The sequence below is a fragment of the Haliotis rufescens genome, unplaced genomic scaffold (genome assembly GCF_023055435.1).
Source record: "Haliotis rufescens isolate VD_foot unplaced genomic scaffold, xgHalRufe1.0.p SCAF_5, whole genome shotgun sequence".
Taxonomy (NCBI): Eukaryota; Metazoa; Mollusca; class Gastropoda; order Lepetellida; family Haliotidae; genus Haliotis; species Haliotis rufescens.
In genome coordinates this window covers 16566300-16585003 of record NW_025964223.1, presented here as the reverse complement: position 1 = coordinate 16585003, position 18704 = coordinate 16566300, and the positions used below count along the sequence as shown (strand labels likewise).

The following is an 18704-nucleotide window of genomic DNA, read 5'->3' as shown; positions in this document are numbered from 1 at the left end:
TTTATTAAAAAGAAATGCTAATAACATGTGGCTAATGGAGAAAATATTTAAGAAAAGAAAGAGAGATGGTCAGAAGAAAGTCCTTGTGAAATGGGTGGGCTACCCTAAGAAGTTTAACAGTTCACAATGTATGAAAGGGCAAGAATATATGTCGAGCTGTCAATTCAAGCTGATCCGCCATGAGATCAACATTGTGTCCAGAGTGTGGGAAGACATTCTCCAAAGGGTTGCTATGATTAGACATTAGACTGACGCCACTACCACCACAACCACCACTACAACCAACACCACCACAATCACCACACTAATCTCCACCACCTCCACCACCAGCACCACCACACCACAATCACCAGCCCAATCACAATCATCACCAACACCACTATCACCACACCACAACCACAATCACCACCACAACCAGACGGTCAACATTTAGAGAATCCAAGGCCACAGTATTTCTAAGGCATGATGCGTAACTTCAAGTTAACCACCCCTTCTAATTATGTTTTGTGGGTGGGGATGTGGCAAAACTATGTCTTTCAAGTGCTTCAAGCAGGATTTATGACACCAACGCCTGGTGTTATACAGACTGGCAACCTCTATACGTTGGTTGGTTGGTTTGTTGTTTCATGCCGCACTCAGCAATATTCCAGCTATATGACGGCGGTCTGTAAATAAGCGAGTTTGGACCAGACAATCCAGAGATTAATATCATAAGCATCGATCCATACAATTGGGATCGATGACATGCATCAATTAAGTCAGCGAGCCTGACCAACCGATCCCGTTAGTCGCCTGTTGCAACAAGCATAGTCGCCTGTTACAGCAAGCTTGGGTCGCTGAAGATCTATTCTACCCCGGATCTTCACGGGTCACCTCTATACGAGACAATCAGTGAAATGTTACCCTATGTGACATTTGTGAAGACATCCCCTACAATTTACAGGATAACAATTACTTTGGTGCCCGGAACAATAATGTCTTAGTGCTTGATGACTTGAAGTGTGAAGTTATGAATGATAAACACATCTCTGAACTTGCTTTGAATTCCACATTATATGACGCTTTACTTCATCAGTAGACAGACATCAAGTCAACTTATTTGCCAGCTGTACACCAATACTGCTGATCGTTTTATGTCGGTGTATGATTCGGGTGTTCATAAAACCTTTTGGGAATCTAACCATTGGCTTAAAACCAACTACCCATGAAACTGAAAAATTGGTTCCATATATTCTGGAGGAGAAGCATCAGCCTATAAAAGGGCTGTCAGTACAGGAATCTTCACAACTGGTCAACAACCAGTCTACTGTGCACATCAGTGGTAAGCCCTCAGATGAAGAAGATTCTCAGGGTTGAAGACAGCATTGAGAACATTGACAATAGTGATACAGAAAGCGAAAACATGCCTTCCTATGACGAGTGTGGACTTTCGAACAACTTAGAGGCCACAGGCCCATAGAACATAACATTACAGGAATACAATTACTGATAAAGTGACTTATACAATTTCATTGCATTCAACATGAATTTTGATAACTGTACAATAGTAGGTTTATGATTAGATGACATCAGGCAAGCAAAGGATTCCAGTGACGGATTTAAAAAGTATTTATGATCAATGCATCGATATCTTAAATCATTAAAAGCAGGGCATACAAGTGCAAAATTATTTTCATTTTCCACTTGACTAATATTTAATCGAAGACAAGCGACATTCTGGATCGATGCCAATGCGTCCACCCATTTCGATCATCAACTGATGACAACCACATCTAAATCTTGTTTCAATTGTGTAGAGTCATCTTGTATAAGATATACTTCGGTCTGTAAAACTGATTTGTAGGTTGAATATAGCATTGGTTTGATGATATTGATGAATGCCGTCGTTGGATGTTGTAACCGGATACACGTTGCTTAAACTGAAAATAATAAAAAGATAAACATTTCCAACATCTTGCATAATCCAGGCGTACCCAAAGCCAAACTGGAATAAGATATGTTTTATTTTAGTTGCCCAGGAAGTTCTGTTTACGCAATCCAATCCATACAGCATCAGATACGTTTGCTTCGGTAGTCGGCCATTATTCATAGTGACAAGTTTAGCTCAATATTTTACACATTTTGTCACATAGGTGAGAAATAATAGAGGTCGACCACTTTCTCCAAGAACAGCATCATTACAAGCACTCAGAGGCAGATACAGAATTCGTTTTATATACTTTGTCTGAACTCTCTCAATTTGATCCACAACTTCGTATCCCCAAAGTTCGGGGCCGTATTTTAGGATGGGCAGAACCATGCTACCGAAAATCTTTAGTGCAGTCGTAATTTGTAAGCCACCACACATAAAGTGCAATCTGTATGAGTAAGCCGCCTGCTTTGCCAACACCTGTTTCAATCTCATCCAAACTAGTTTAGGTGTAAAACAAAGACCAAGATATTTATAAAAGTAGACGGTTTCGATCTGAGAGGCCCTGTAATACCATTTTTCATATTGTCGTTGATATTCACTATTTCGGAATACTACAATCTTCGATTTTTGTATATGTAGGTTCATACCCCATTTTTCATAGAAGTTGCTAGCGCAATTTATTTGTTCTTGGAGTTTGCCTGCGGAAACTGCAGCGTTAGCGACATCATCAGCGTAGAGATGTGAACATATATTGGGATAATCTTCAGATATCTCTACAGTTTGAAGAAGTCATCTCAGTAACCAAGTCGTTGATGTAAAATGAAAATAACAGCGGGCTGACCATACATCCTTGGCGAGTACCAACCCAGCCCTGAGAAAAGTCTGTGAGACCCTGATCTGTCCGTACAAAAGGGTTTAGTTTTGAATACATTTTTCTTAAAACAGTAAAAAATATTTTCTTATGTATTCCTAAGAAAATATGTCGATGCCAAAGTAAAGTGTGATTTAGGCAATCAAAGGCTTTTGAGAAGTCTATGAAGAAAACATATAATCTGCAACCTGTTGATTTAGAGAGGTATTTTCTAGTCATCCCAGAAAGAGAAAACATGTTATCCACCGTCGAATAACCTTTCCTGAATCCAGCTTGATTTACATAAATAACATTATTTTCATGAGACCAATTTTGGAGTCTCTGGTTTCATATTTTGGTGAAAACATTTCCAATCACTGGTAATAGAGAGACTCCTCTGTAGTTGTTTGGATCAGATAAAGTGCCATTTTTGTGAAGAGGGCATTTGACTGCCTTGCACCAATCAATCGGGGAAATCCCAGTTTTCATTATTTCATTAAACAAATTCATTGGTATCGGAAATATTTGAATTGTAGAATGTTTAAGTAATCCCGATGGAATTCCGTCGCAACCTGCAGCTGTATGACATGTAAGGTAACGGAGTGTTTCTGTAACTTTCAGAAGGGTTATGTCTCTATTATGTCTAAGTTGATCAGGTAGTCCTTCATTGCAATTGTTACAATGTGAATCATGCTCGAATGAATGTTGACTAGCTTTATCTATACTCGAAGCGCTGAAAGACTTTCGCGAAACGTCACCCTGGTTTGTAATAAGCGGAATATCTACAAATCACTTTACAACAATATCCAGAAGGTTCCTGCATTTGATAGACAGTTGTGTAAGAAGACTCAGGGTGGGGTTTACAACATCTGACTTCACTGATAATAGATTCCAAATCCGCTGATATGACAAATGGAACACAAAGTTAATTACGAATATTTTTTATATTTCACCATGTCTCATCCTTTTCTGGAAGACTGACCTTTTGTACGCCATGAGGAGTACAATACGGTTTGTGATTAAACCAATGTAGACAATGTTTACAAAATAAGGTTGTTCATTGTGTGTTTGTCCTATCCTCCACTAGTCTGCTAAAACGTGTGATTTAACAAAACTGTCTCTGGCCATCCTGACTGATAAGAAGCAAATTGATTTCTTTTGTAAGATTTAAAGCATTTTTATTTAAGGGAAATAACCCATCCTCTGGATCATAACTACACTCATTCAAAAATATATTGTTTTGCTTTTCAAATTTTGAATTTGAGCCAGAGTGATTGGCATATCAATTCCCTCGAAGTTGAGCTCCGATTCGTACTGTGTGTATTTACCAACCCTACTGGATGGTTTAGTCCACCAACAGGGTGTAGAGCTGAAAACACAGACCAAGGAAAACATGTATTACCTTCATTCTTAATGTTAAGTATGGCTTTCTTTTGGGTGAGAGTGAGTGAGTGAGTTGGGTTTAACGCAGCTTTTAACTGTATTCCAGTTATATCACGGCGTGTCAGCTTAATGTGGGAGGAAGGCCCGAGGGGATGCAGGTCTCAGACGTTTGCCACTTCTGTGAAACCCACGAGCACGGGTACGGTGCTGACAAACCTAGAAACATAATCGGGGCGAACCGGGATTCGAACCCACAAACATAGTTTTCTGGCATGCCAAAGGGACGCAACTCTGCACAGCGAATCGCGGCGCCTTAGAAGACTGGGCCACCCGTGCCCCCTAATGGGTAAGATAGTCAGGAAGGGGAACATAACCGCTGGAAGAATAAAAGACATATTCTGCTTCATTAACTTCTATGTGAATAATTTTGTCTAACAACAACCCACTTCCCTGTTTTGGGAAATCCTGAGAAGGCCGAGTGTAATTTTGTGAATGCTAGATAAGCGCGGTAGTAAAATTCACACTCCTAAGGCTAGGTTCTGCCAAGTGGGATTCGTTGTTTTCATCATATCATTGAACTCTTGAACCTCTTCAATAAATCCTCTACTGAACTACCTTTTCCCTGGTCTGGCTCACAACAACATACCTTCTGAAAAACTGTACATGAAAAGTTCATGTCCATATACCTCAGTGAAACTGACAAAGCCCCATCCACTAAACCACATAAGCTCAAACACCTCGGGATAAAAAAGAAAGAATATATACCTTCTGTGATATTGATGAAATAGAAGATGAGGAAACCTTCCAATTGCGATGCCCTCTCTACAAATACCTGAGACAGGAACTAAATTTATCACCCGCCTCAGATATGCGCCCAGCATCGCTTAAAATACTATTAAATACACCAGAGGCTTTTGGATAAAATATATCCGATTTCATTCACAAAATGTTTAGGCAAAGAATATCTGCATCTCCTCTCTGGCAATATAACCATAGCAATATTTGTATTCTATTGTGTATGTCAATGTTTTTAATAAGTCGTGTTCATGGTTTGTACCCTGCCACCTGTGGGTGTTTATGTATAATAAATATTCTTCTTCTTTTCTACTTCATACTGGGCGTTCGGGTAGTCTAGTGGTTAAAGCGTTCGCTCGTCACGCCGAAGACCCGGGTTCGATTCCCGACATGGGTACAATGTCTGAAGCCCATTACTGGTGTCCCCCGAATATTGCTAAAAGCGGCGTAAAATCTCACTCACTCACTCTTCTTCATACTTGATAAATTTTAGTTTAAGTGTTAAAACCCACTTCATGTCTTTTTCTTTGTAAGAAAGTCATGTAAAATAATGTCAGTATGAACTCTTTCATCTTCAAGAAACTGTAAAAAAATTGTTCAATATTGTTCGTCTCATTTGGAGAAACTGAAACACTACTCCTCGTATCGTCCCCTTCGCCGCTCACAGCTGTCACAAACGTGCACTTGGTCTCTGTAGAAATGCTCTGGTTTCGGTCTATGCATTGGCGGCATTCCCGGTCTTTGTGGGAGCGTCCCTTGCAAAAGCGTTTACCGGGGAGTAAACGCTTGTGGTGTCCACACCAGATACATGGTTTCTATCTGGCTGGCGAGTTATCACTTGCTTGTGGTAAACACGTCCGTTTTGGCTCTTGGATGACTTCAATTGAATGTCTCTTCATTCTTGATTGACTCTTGTGTTGATATAAATCATACAATCTTACTCGCTATGCTTTGGTAGCTCCTGATTTGAAACGAGAAAATATGAGAGCACCCTTCCGAAGCTGCGTCTATACCGATGATTCAAACTGATCTGATTTAAAAGAAAGCGGGTCTTGCAATCAGATAAAGCCGCTGACTCCTTAAGTAGATGATTAGTCCTACGCCATGACCGTGGAATTGATAGTTTAAGAAAGGCTAAAGGCCTTACTAAAGGCCCAGGCAAGTCTTGGGCAAGTTTATTTAGCGACGTGCATGCACATGTGTGTGGCTGCTTGTACTAGTCCGGTCTGATGCCGATTTATAATGCTAGCTCACTGATATACCATGCCGCATTTTTACATGAATACCCCACTCAGTATACTGACTCCGAGCCGACCAGTCCTTGTTTTAGCCCCTTAATGACGAGCGCGAGGCAGGGTAACAACACGTACCATCTTTTAACGTATTTTGGTATGACGTGCCCGGGGATCCAACCCCGGAGCTTCCGCTCTCTGGGCGGACACTCTACCACTAGACCAGTGAGGCGGTCCTTAGTCTTGTAGATGATAACAGCTTAATATGTAAATATTCAGTTTTTCGATGGTTCAGCTCTCACAAGTCCAGACATGTCGAGTCAGGTCTATCGTATACAGTGAACCGCCAAGGTTGGTTCGGTCAGTCAACCCTGCTCAAGACGTAAGCGGACTTTTCAAAGACTGCAGTGTTTATGTGTTTTATAAATACTAACTTGATTTAGATCAAAAGGTTAAACTTTAATCCGTAAAAATAATATTGCTGCCTTAGCAGTTTGGTTAATATATTATTGACTTGTTCTATAAGCTTTTGTTTTATAAAACAATTACACTGCGAGTACCGGAGAGCGGAAGGTCCGGGGTTCGATCCCCGACCGCGTCATACAAAAAGACGTTAAAAGATTGTACTTGTTGTTACCCTGTTTGGCGCTCGGCATTAAGGGGCTAAAACAAGGACTGGTCGGCGTCAGTATAGTGTGTCTGAGTGGGGTATTCATGTAAAACTGCGGTATGGTATCTCAGTGAGCTAGCACTATAAATCGGCATCAGTCCGGACTAGTATACGCAGCCACACACACACATCCACGTGCATGCACGTCGCTACAAAGTGCAATAATCTTGGACGCGACGTTAAACCCAATTTCACCTCACCTCACCTCACCTCACTGCGAGTACACTGATTATTTCATCACCACGTTAAAACGCTAGAGTGTTTAAAGGAGTATTTTCCAATAGAATATGTGTCTACTTATCTCGTAGCCCAACTCTCAACACAGGCTACCCTCTGGCATTCACCTTTTAATTTATTAGTTCGGCCTCCCCAGGTTTTGAATCACACGTCGCGACCACTGGCGAGCTTTTTGACGTCATCACCAATGTGACTGTCATTGACCAATCAGAACACTCGCATCGGAAAAATCTATTTATAAGTGGCACAGAACTCTGTTTTCTTCATCATCAGTCGTGGATATATCTCTATGACATTATGTTATATCCACTACAACATAGTTCTTTATCACACAATTCATTCTGTGTTAGGCTCAGCACTTATCAGTCAACCCTGTATGTTATAACTCCTCGCTTTGGTGAGATCGTTGTATGGCAATAGAATAAATGATATTATATACCTATCAATGATATGAGGCATTTTGCATGTGAGATAGAGCCAACATAGTGACGTTCATATCACAGGGGGTGTAATAACCAGACCCGTATAACAACCCAGCAGGGCTGATATGGCTTGTCAATTCTTTTTTAGTGGACGTTCGATGTCAACCCAGGGGTAAGAAAATGGGAGTTACGTCCCTTAGTGCGTCGTCTGCTCGTCTCGCTTTCCCGTGACAATGTCTTCCAAATAAGGTGATAAGGTATTGCATACACTTGCAAATAGATACATTTTACAATTTGAAGTTATGGTATATGATAGAAGGGTTATTAAATGACAGTTTTCATTTCGGACCCCATATAAACCCGAGACCCCCATATCAGCTCGAGGGCAGAAAGGTTGATATCGGTATGATATGAAAACTGCTATCACCATAAAACTTGTGGGTCACAGTGTGTATGATAGTAGTTTAAGGGTGAACACATTTCATAGGTTATGCACGACTCGTCCAAGTACATTCCTTGAAAGTATTGAAAATATTCGATAATGCACCTCAGCATATAGATACGATGATGTTCCTGATGTAGGTCACACGAACTAGAACTTGTCATTAGAAAACATAACACATAGTATTCGCCTGCATGAACATGATTCCGCTTGATTAGCATTGTAGACTCGTGCAGAATGCCGATGACATATTTGGTATGCTTGACATTAGTCATCGCCGCGTTGAGATGCCATAAATTAGTTGATCGTGGATACAACTGACGCTGAACTGTGTACGTTAACACTGTCAGATACATGTGTTCAGATTGTATGGCCGCTGAGGACTCCGTGAAGACCACTACTAAATTAGTTGATCGTGGATACAACTGACGCTGAACTGTGTACGTTAACACTGTCAGATACATGTGTTCAGATTGTATGGCCGCTGAGGACTCCGTGAAGACCACTACTAAATTAGTTGATCGTGGATACAACTGACGCTGAACTGTGTACGTTAACACTGTTAGAGATACATGTGTTCAGATTGTATTGCCGCTGAGGACTCCGTGAAGACCACTTCTAAATTAGTTGATCGTGGATACAACTGACGCTGAACTGTGTACGTTAACACTGTCAGATACATGTGTTCAAATTGTATGGCCGCTGAGGACTCCGTGAAGACTACAGCTGCAGTATGTCCTCTGCTGTTCGCTCATTTTGGGCAGGCTAGATTCACACCTGATGCGAGGACCACTTTGTTTGTTTGTGATTGATGATGAGAGACATCAGAGGAAAGTGAACCGACTCCGTAGTGCTACAGGGAAGAAGGTCGCGACAAAGAAATAAGGTAAGTCTCAGAGAATGGGTACATTTCTCCACGTAGGGATTTCAAATCGAATATTTATAAATCGCAATATTGAAAGCGAACTCTCCCTCTCGTTCCCTCTTTTTCTCTCAACCTTTGAAATTGAATCTTGTCCGCTAGCCGTGACTACCAAATTGTGCTTGGGAAAGCAAAATTCCAGTTAGGGCGGTCCTCATTGATACATGTATGTAGCAGTTGAGGGTTGCAATTTGAAACAGGTACCAATGCTTCACGTTTTGCTACGAACTGAAACTAAATAAAACTGACAGAAAATGAGAACATAGTAATCAGTTTTGTCTCGTTCAAGCAGGATTAGCTAAAACATGGTTTACACCGGTCCTCTGGACTAGCCATTTAATCACGATTTTCTAAGGCTGTATAAATGTATGAAGATTTGGTATTGTTATCTTGGTTATGGATTTCATGTGCATAAAGACCGGTACATTTTTATGTCTAATCAGATATGCCATTCTAACCCAGGCATATCAAGAATGGTTATACTTGCAGGACACACCTGTTGTGAACATAGTAGATGAAACCGACAAAACCCTTTCCCTATTCATAAGAAATCTCTTCCAAAACGCAGAATCGAGTGTACGATTCCCACTATATCATGAGCATGCATATATGAATCACTATGCAATTGTAATGATACAAGGTGTTCGCGAAAAGGTGAGCGTATGCTGCCCAACCAGTGGCACCCGTCACAAACATACGCAAAGGCAAGTCAATTGTTCACCTGAAAAAGAATAATCACAGGAACATATGGTACAAGTCAAAATAGGGAATTGTGTCGGGCATCTTTTCTCCACTCCCCTCTCTCCAGCACATGAAGATTTTGTCTGATGTCGATCCTTAGGTATTGCATGGTTGTTGCATCCTTTGTGTCAAAAAGATAGCCATGTATTTAGTACATATCTACCTATATTCATAAGCTGGTGTCGTCTGTCGATGTATTTTCATCAGCTAGGGGTTGACGATTTAGAAATTGCAAAAACATTAACATACAATTAACATACAATTCTGTGTGTCTGAAAGTGTTTAACCAACGGATCGATTGTTAAAGATGTCTTTTATCGATATGAGAAACGAATAGTTTATAGTAACGCTGGCACCAATGTCGTGGTGTATCACTACTACAATCATTGAGGAACAATCTGATACCCATACCTCCGGATATACCTTAATTGCTCTTGATAACTTCACTGGGGAAATCATTTTAGAAATACATATACTTCATTGTCTGAAGAAACGTGTTTATTTTCTTAACGCCCTCGCCATGACCCGGGTCAGAATAGGTGGTCCCCAGCACCCTGTAGCTGGTTTCATTTGGCCATAAATTGGGTCGTTGCTCATTCTTTCAGCCACTGGTTTGCGTGACCCTGATTCGATTATCTTCAGGTCTCTATGATGTAGCTTGTATTTTGCTGACCGTGGCGTAAAATTGGTTGGTTGGTTGGTTTGTTGTTTAACGCCGCACTCAGCAGTATTCCAGCTATATGACGGCGGTCTGTAAATAATCGAGTCTGGACCAGACAATCCAGTGACTGATGTCATGAGCATCGATCCACGCACTTGGGATCGATGACATGCATCAACCAAGTCAGCGAGCCTGACCACCCGATCCCGTTAGTCGCCTTTTACGACAAGCATAGTCACCTGTTACGGCAAGCATGGGTTGCTGAAGACTCCTGAATCTTCACGGGTCCCGTGGCGTAAAAACAAGCATAGTCAAATGAAAATGGCTATTATGATATAATACTATTATTTACAAAGCAGGGTATAAAACATATACACCTTGGTACAACATAAGATCAAAATTGGACGGCGCCTGATAGTTTCTCATAAGGACGCTGTTTATAAAGTGAAGTGAGGAGAAAGGGAGTTTAACATAGCGTTTAAGATTATTGCACTTATATAGCGACGTGCGTGTACGTGTGATGGCGCGTGTGTGTGTCTCTGCTTGTATTAGTCTGGACTAATGCCCGTTTTTGTAGCGCTAGCCCGTTGCCACACCATGCCACAGTTTAACATGGATACCCCACTCAGAACAGTAATCTAACTCCGCGCCGACCAGTCCTTGTTTATCTCCCCAATGCCAAAAGTCAGACGGTAGCAACAAGTACCTTCTTTAAGCGTGTTTTTGCGGCCGGGGATCGAACCACCGCTCTCCGGGTAGACGCTCCATCCACTAGACCACTTGTTTCTACTGAAGTCATAGAGCTAATGTCTTAGTTTTCCAAATATGTAACTAGACTTAGTGGTGCCCGTTGTCTTCCCAGTTCCTTATTCCATAATTAGGACAATGATTGGTCAGTATAGTTGGACAGTCATTTCATATAGCGAGGAACAAGACATATATCGTAGTGTGCTTCTAAAGTTTCAGTCTGCCTGGAAATCGCTGCACGTGATTGGGTGATTTGGTACCGCCTCAGTTACTGAAGGTCGTTAAGCGAGTGAGTTTGAAGGTCGTTGAGGTTACACACAACCAAATGTTTTCCCATAGACTGATATAGTAACGTTATAGTTTTTTTTTGTTTTTTTTAAATAACCAAGCATTCAACAGCTATTACATGCACATGTGTTCACTTGCTGGCTTAAAAAATAACAATAAAAACAGAAACATTTGACAAGTACACTAGCTTCGCCAGCTCCTTTTTCGAACTCAAGAAGCTGAACACACCACCCCCATTTTCGCACCAAATGTCACTTGCTTGAACATATCTGTGGTCACATTTAGCATAAGCCATCATGGTAAAAAAAAAGTTAGCACTAAATATGGAAAAACATGGTCAGTTTTAATTACTTGATGGGTGTTTATTTAAAAAACATAAACATCTTACATAAAATCATCCAATCATAGCTGCCATATGATTCAACTTGCACTGAAGGCTGTACGAAAACGCTTGTTGAAGGACTAGTTCTGATTTGGTGTAGAAGTTCCTCAGCGAGAGAGTTTGAAGGTGGTTCGGCGAGAGGGTTTGAACGAACGTGGTTGGGCGAGATAGTATGAAGGTGTTTGGGCGAGTGAGTTTGAAGGTGGTTGGGCGGGATAGATTGAAGGTGGTTGGGCGGGATAGATTGAAGGTGGTTGGGAGAGTGAGTGTGAAGGTGGTTGGGCGAGATAGTGTGAAGGTGGTTGGGCGAGATAGATTGAAGGTGGTTGGGAGAGATAGTGTGAAGGTGTTTGGGCGAGATAGATTGAAGTTGGTTGGGAGAGATAGTGTGAAGGTGGTTGGGCGAGATAGTGTGAAGGTGGTTGGGCGAGATAGACTGAAGGTGGTTGGGAGAGATAGTGTGAAGGTGTTTGGGCGAGATAGATTGAAGTTGGTTGGGAGAGATAGTTTGAAGGTGGTTGGGCGAGATAGATTGAAGGTGGTTGGGCGAGATAGTGTGAAGGTGGTTGGGCGAGATAGTGTGAAGGTGGTTGGGCGAGATAGTGTGAAGGTGGTTGGGAGAGTGAGTGTGAAGGTGGTTGGGCGAGATAGTGTGAAGGTGGTTGGGCGAGATAGATTGAAGGTGGTTGGGAGAGATAGTGTGAAGGTGGTTGGGCGAGATAGATTGAAGGTGGTTGGGAGAGATAGATTGAAGGTGGTTGGGCGAGATAGTTTGGAGGAGGTTGGGAGAGATAGTTTGAAGGTGGTTGGGAGAGATAGTGTGAAGGTGGTTGGGCGAGATAGTGTGAAGGTGGTTGGGCGGGATAGATTGAAGGTGGTTGGGAGAGATAGTGTGAAGGTGGTTGGGCGAGATAGATTGAAGGTGGTTGGGAGAGATAGTGTGAAGGTGGTTGGGAGAGATAGTGTGAAGGTGGTTGGGCGGGATAGATTGAAGGTGGTTGGGAGAGATAGTGTGAAGGTGGTTGGGCGAGATAGTGTGAAGGTGGTTGGGCGAGATAGTGTGAAGGTGGTTGGGCGAGATAGATTGAAGGTGGTTGGGCGAGATAGATTGAAGGTGTTTGGGCGAGTGAGTGTGAAGGTGGTTGGGCGAGATAGTGTGAAGGTGGTTGGGCGAGATAGTGTGAAGGTGGTTGGGCGAGATAGTTTGAAGGTGGTTGGGCGAGATAGATTGAAGGTGTTTGGGCGAGTGAGTGTGAAGGTGGTTGGGCGAGATAGATTGAAGGTGGTTGGGTGAGATAGTGTGAAGGTGGTTGGGCGAGATAGTGTGAAGGTGGTTGGGCGAGATAGTGTGAAGGTGGTTGGGCGAGATAGTGTGAAGGTGGTTGGGCGAGATAGATTGAAGGTGTTTGGGCGAGTGAGTTTGAAGGTGGTTGGGCGAGATAGATTGAAGGTGGTTGGGAGAGTGAGTTTGAAGGTGGTTGGGCGGGATAGATTGAAGGTGGTTGGGCGAGTGAGTTTGAAGGTGGTTGGGCGAGATAGATTGAAGGTGGTTGGGAGAGTGAGTTTGAAGGTGGTTGGGCGAGATAGATTGAAGGTGGTTGGGAGAGTGAGTTTGGAGGTGGTTGGGCGGGATAGATTGAAGGTGGTTGGGAGAGATAGTTTGGAGGTGGTTGGGAGAGATAGTATGAAGGTGGTTGGGCGAGTGAGTTTGAAGGTGGTTGGGCGAGATAGATTGAAGGTGGTTGGGAGAGTGAGTTTGAAGGTGGTTGGGCGGGATAGATTGAAGGTGTTTGGGCGAGATAGTTTGGAGGTGGTTGGGCGGGATAGATTGAAGGTGGTTGGGAGAGATAGTATGAAGGTGTTTGGGCGAGTGAGTTTGAAGGTGGTTGGGCGGGATAGATTGAAGGTGGTTGGGAGAGTGAGTTTGAAGGTGGTTGGGCGGGATAGATTGAAGGTGGTTGGGCGAGAGAGTTCGAAGGTGGTTGGGCGAGTTTCAGGTCGGTTCTACATTTTCATCAACAGAGACTTCAAGCGTGACCTTTGCTTACTACGTAGCAGCTGTCCTGTTCGACTGGCTGTCACAGATTGTAGTACAAAACGTCACGCCTGTTTTATGTTCTTGGTGTTGCTATAACCTCGAATGGTTTGGGGAAGTATGTGAGTCCCAGGACCCCTTCCAGGGTTGGGGGTTGACCGGGGGACGTGAAGTGGAAGGTTTGAACCAGGGCGGTTACGAACAGGAACAACTCCATCCGGGCTAGAGACTCTCCGAGACACACCCGGTGCCCTGCGAATAAAAAAAAGCACGGGCGGGTGAAGAAGTTTGTTTTTACGCCGCTGTTTGCACATATCACGACGGGGCGGGGAGGGGCACAGAGAATGGGCTTCACCCATTTAGGGAACTCGGTTTTCGGGGCGTCGGCGTGACGAGAAAACGCCTTACCCATGATTGTATTTGAGACCATTCGGTTAAACTATTGAACAAATTAATGAAACTTAAAATCAATATGACAAATAACGTCCGATATGATCTTGCTTTTATACATGCAAACAATATATCATTTGGATGTATCAAATACAGTATTAAAAAAAACCCAGTGATATCCGTGATAAGAAACTCTCTCTGGTGAGGCAGTTCATAGCATGGTCATTCTCTGTCCAAGATAACTTAATGGATTGCTGTTTTTTAAATATAAACATGCACAGTGGATCGCTGAGTTGACTGCTATGTGTCGACAGTGTGTGAATATGAAAACCACCATATTTCTATAATTGTATCCAAGCATAGTTTAATAAGAGCAGCTGTGGGTGCAATTGCAAGCACGATTTTTACTTACCTATAGAAAATGGAATGAATTCTTCCGGTTTAAATACTTTTCCTGAACTGTCTAGAAATCTGTCTGGTCGGAAGTTTTGCGGGTCCCCCCAGATGCCCTGATCCTGTAGCACGGAGTCCAGGTTGACCATGACGGACGCACCCTCCGGCAGGGTGTAGCCCCGGAACTGTGTACACCGCGCTACACAGTGGGGGGCGGCGAGAGGGGCGATATCGCAGTACCTTAGGGTCTCCATGATCGTGGCTTCAACGTACGGAAGGCTGATCTTGTCCTTCATACCTGGTCGTCTGTTCACGCCGATGTGCGTATCAATCTCCCGAAAACACCTATCCTGAACATCCGGGTAGTTGAGAAACAACGCTAGAACCCATCGGATGGCTGTCGATGTAGTTTCAGACCCAGCCACGAATAAATCCATGATCACCTTCAGGAGGGTCTTTACTGAAGAAATTGAACAAACGTAAAGATGATGTGTAAAATGATACCATAATGAGTGAGTGAGTGAGTGAGTGAGTGAGTGAGAGAGTGAGTGAGTGAGTATGGTTTTACGGCGCTTTTAGCAATATTCCAGCAATATCACGGCGGGGGCACCAGAAATGGGCTCCATACAATGTACCCGTGTCGGAAATCGAACCTGGGTCTTCGGCGTGACGAGCCAACGCTTTGACCACAAGGCTACCCCACCGCCCCGATAACATAATTAGATCACAAAAGACACTGGTACGAGGACTGATACCAGCCACCATATAAAATAACCTACAAAATCAATATCTTTCACAAGGTGATTAAGTGAGTGAGTTGGGTGAAACGCCGCTTTTAACAGTATTACAGTTTTATCGCGGCGTGTCCGCTTAATGTGGGAGGATAGTCTGAAGTGATGCAAGTCTCTGACGTTTACCACCTCGGTGAAACCCACGAGTACGGGTATGGTGCTGACAAACCTAGAAACATAATTTTGGCGAACCGTAATTCGAACCCACAATCATAGTTTTCTGAGCGTGGCCAAGGGACGCAACTCTGCACAGCGAATCTTTCACACGGAATTGTTATTTGTATTGATAAACATGTTGCTCAGCAAACATACACACCTTCCATGGTTGTCTCCCCTTGTTGCTGGCGATGTCTCATCTCTTTAATGTAGGCCGCGATGAAGTCGTTCACGTCACCCTCGTCGTAGTTGTCAATGTGTTCTTGTACCATTGGCTCAATAAACTCATCTTGGACTACATCCACATTGTGTACCGTTTTCTTCAGCCGGAACGCGTCCCCGGGAAGATGCCTTAGGAATGGTAGAATCTGAAGTATTCCTGTGATTTGAAGGTTCTCAATGTTCTCGTTCGTGACCTCCAGATACCGCACAAACCGTGGATCCGTGTACTCAAAGCGCCGCCCGAACACGATTGAACATATGATATTGGATACCGAGTTCGTGATGAGATGCTTCAGGTCCTGGGGTTCTTCCTGTCGGGCTGCCACGGCGTTTAAGAACTGCTCCGTCTCCTCTTGGATCTTCTCCTCCAGCAGACTCCGTCCCATCCCGAACTCTCGCAGCGTGGTCAGAGCAAATGTCCGCTGCTCCTTCCACATCTTCCCGGAAGTCATCATGATGCCTGGCGATACAACGTGAGTGAGTTGGATTTAATGTCTTTACCAGTATTTCGGTTATTTTACAGCTAAATTGGGGTTTCGTAGGTGGGGTTTGGGGGTGTGGGGTGGTGGGATGGAGTGGTGTTGGAGGTTTGGCAGAATGACGCGGGTGTTTAGCATCATAATCGCAGCTGGATCTAGAATTCCGAGGCAGCAACCCAGTTTTAGACTTCATGTCTTCAAGAAGACTCACACATAGACTTCTTACACTCACACATACTCACCCTACACCGACATCACATATGTGCACCCTACACTGATATCACATATATGCACCCTACACAGACATCTCACAATGTGCATCCTACACAGACATCTCACAATGTGCATCCTACACAGACATCTCACAATGTGCACCCTACACAGATATGACACATGTGCACCCTACACAGACATCACACAATGTGCACCCTACACAGACATCACACAATGTGCACCCTACACAGACATGACACATGTGCACCCTACACAGACATCACACAATGTGCACCCTACACAGACATCACACAATGTGCATCCTACACAGACATCACACAATGTGCACCCTACACAGACATCACACAATGTGCACCCTACACAGACATCTCACAATGTGCACCCTACACAGATATCACATATGTGCACCCTACACACACATCTCACAATGTGCATCCTACACAGATATCACATATGTGCACCCTACACAGACATCTCACTATGTGCATCCTACACAGACATCTCACAATGTGCACCCTACACAGACATCTTACAATGTGCACCCTACACAGACATCTTACAATGTGCACCCTACACAGATATCACATATGTGCACCCTACACACACATCTCACAATGTACACCCTACACAGATATCACATATGTGCACCCTACAGACATCTCACAATGTGCACCCTACACAGACATGACACATGTGCACCCTACACAGACATCACACAATGTGCACCCTACACAGACATCACACAATGTGCATCCTACACAGACATCACACAATGTGCACCCTACACAGACATCACACAATGTGCACCCTACACAGACATCTCACAATGTGCACCCTACACAGATATCACATATGTGCACCCTACACACACATCTCACAATGTGCATCCTACACAGATATCACATATGTGCACCCTACACAGACATCTCACTATGTGCATCCTACACAGACATCTCACAATGTGCACCCTACACAGACATCTTACAATGTGCACCCTACACAGACATCTTACAATGTGCGCCCTACACAGACATCTCACAATGTGCACCCGACACAGATATCACATATGTGCACCTACACACACATCTCACAATGTGCATCCTACACAGATATCATATATGTGCACCCTACACAGACATCTCACTATGTGCATCCTACACAGACATCTCACAATGTGCACCCTACACAGACATCTTACAATGTGCACCCTACACAGACATCTTACAATGTGCACCCTACACAGATATCACATATGTGCACCCTACACACACATCTCACAATGTACACCCTACACAGATATCACATATGTGCACCCTACAGACATCTCACAATGTGCACCCTACACAGACATCTCACAATGTGCACCCTACACAGATATCACATATGTGCACCCTACACAGATATCACATATGTGCACCCTACACACACATCTTACACATGTGGCCCTACATACACATCTCACATATGTGCACCCTACACAGACATCTCACAATGTGCATCCTACACAGACATCTCACAATGTGCATCCTACACAGACATCTCACAATGTGCACCCTACACAGATATCACATATGTGCACCCTACACACACATCTTACACATGTGCACCCTACATACACATCTCACATATGTGCACCCTACACAGATATCTCACATATGTGCACCCTACACACACATCTCACACATGTGCACCCTACACAGACGTCTCAGAAATGCCATCCTGAACAGATCACACATGGACATACTTCACGGAAACCTAACTCATTGACTTCCTACACAGACATCAACACATGCCATCCTATAAAGATATCACACACATGGCCATCCTACACATACGTCAAAGTCACAGAAGACTCATACACACACACACACACACACCCTACACATCTCTTACAAATTTACAACCTACAAATATATCTTACACGTGGAAAGTCACAAAAGAGTGAATTTACCTCTGTTGTCGTTGATGATGTCGGAGAAGAATGAGTGAGGTCTGTTGGAAAAGACGTCGCCGTTCTTAACGACAGCGTCGCGGATCACATCGTAGCCGTTGAGCACGACGACAGGCCTGTGGCAGATAAACACACAGAAGATATCCCCGTACGCCTTCCGTAATCGCCTGAAGACGGGCCGGGGGTCGGGCCCTAGGGACAACAGGTTTCCCAGCAAGGGGAAGAGAACGGGGCCAGGCGGGAGGTGAGGGGGGCGCCGCGTTAGCCATCTAAGCAGCAACAACACCGTCACAAACACTAGTACAGTCGTCGACGTGAGACTCTCGACAAGCATTATGGCAACGACCCTGCAATGCTTACGTGTTGTTC

The 18704-nt window shown here is 43.6% G+C and overlaps 3 protein-coding genes across 3 annotated transcripts in view; 1 reads left to right on the top strand and 2 right to left on the bottom strand.

Annotated features, from left to right (window-relative positions):
- The first annotated feature begins 8244 nt into the window (after window positions 1-8244).
- LOC124113627 (2',5'-phosphodiesterase 12-like) overlaps window positions 8245-18704 on the top strand; it is a 49690-nt gene continuing 39230 nt past the window's right edge. The window contains exon 1 of the mRNA XM_046474079.2: window positions 8245-8829. The gene's annotated coding sequence lies outside the window, so the exon portion shown is untranslated. The remainder of the gene's footprint in view (window positions 8830-18704) is intronic.
- LOC125373055 (mucin-6-like) lies at window positions 11644-13677 on the bottom strand (the record flags this gene model as incomplete). The annotated part of the gene is made up of 1 exon (XM_048383870.1): window positions 11644-13677. A coding segment is annotated over one exon (2013 nt), but the record flags the coding sequence as incomplete, so codon positions are not given.
- On the bottom strand, window positions 13676-18674 carry LOC124113626 (cytochrome P450 2D14-like). The gene is made up of 4 exons (XM_046474075.2): window positions 18336-18674; window positions 15610-16131; window positions 14522-14962; window positions 13676-13971 (listed from the first exon to the last, which is right to left on the bottom strand). Exons 1-4 carry the CDS (start codon window positions 18667-18669, stop codon window positions 13796-13798), a joined length of 1473 nt encoding a protein of 490 aa, XP_046330031.1. The 5' UTR covers window positions 18670-18674; the 3' UTR covers window positions 13676-13795.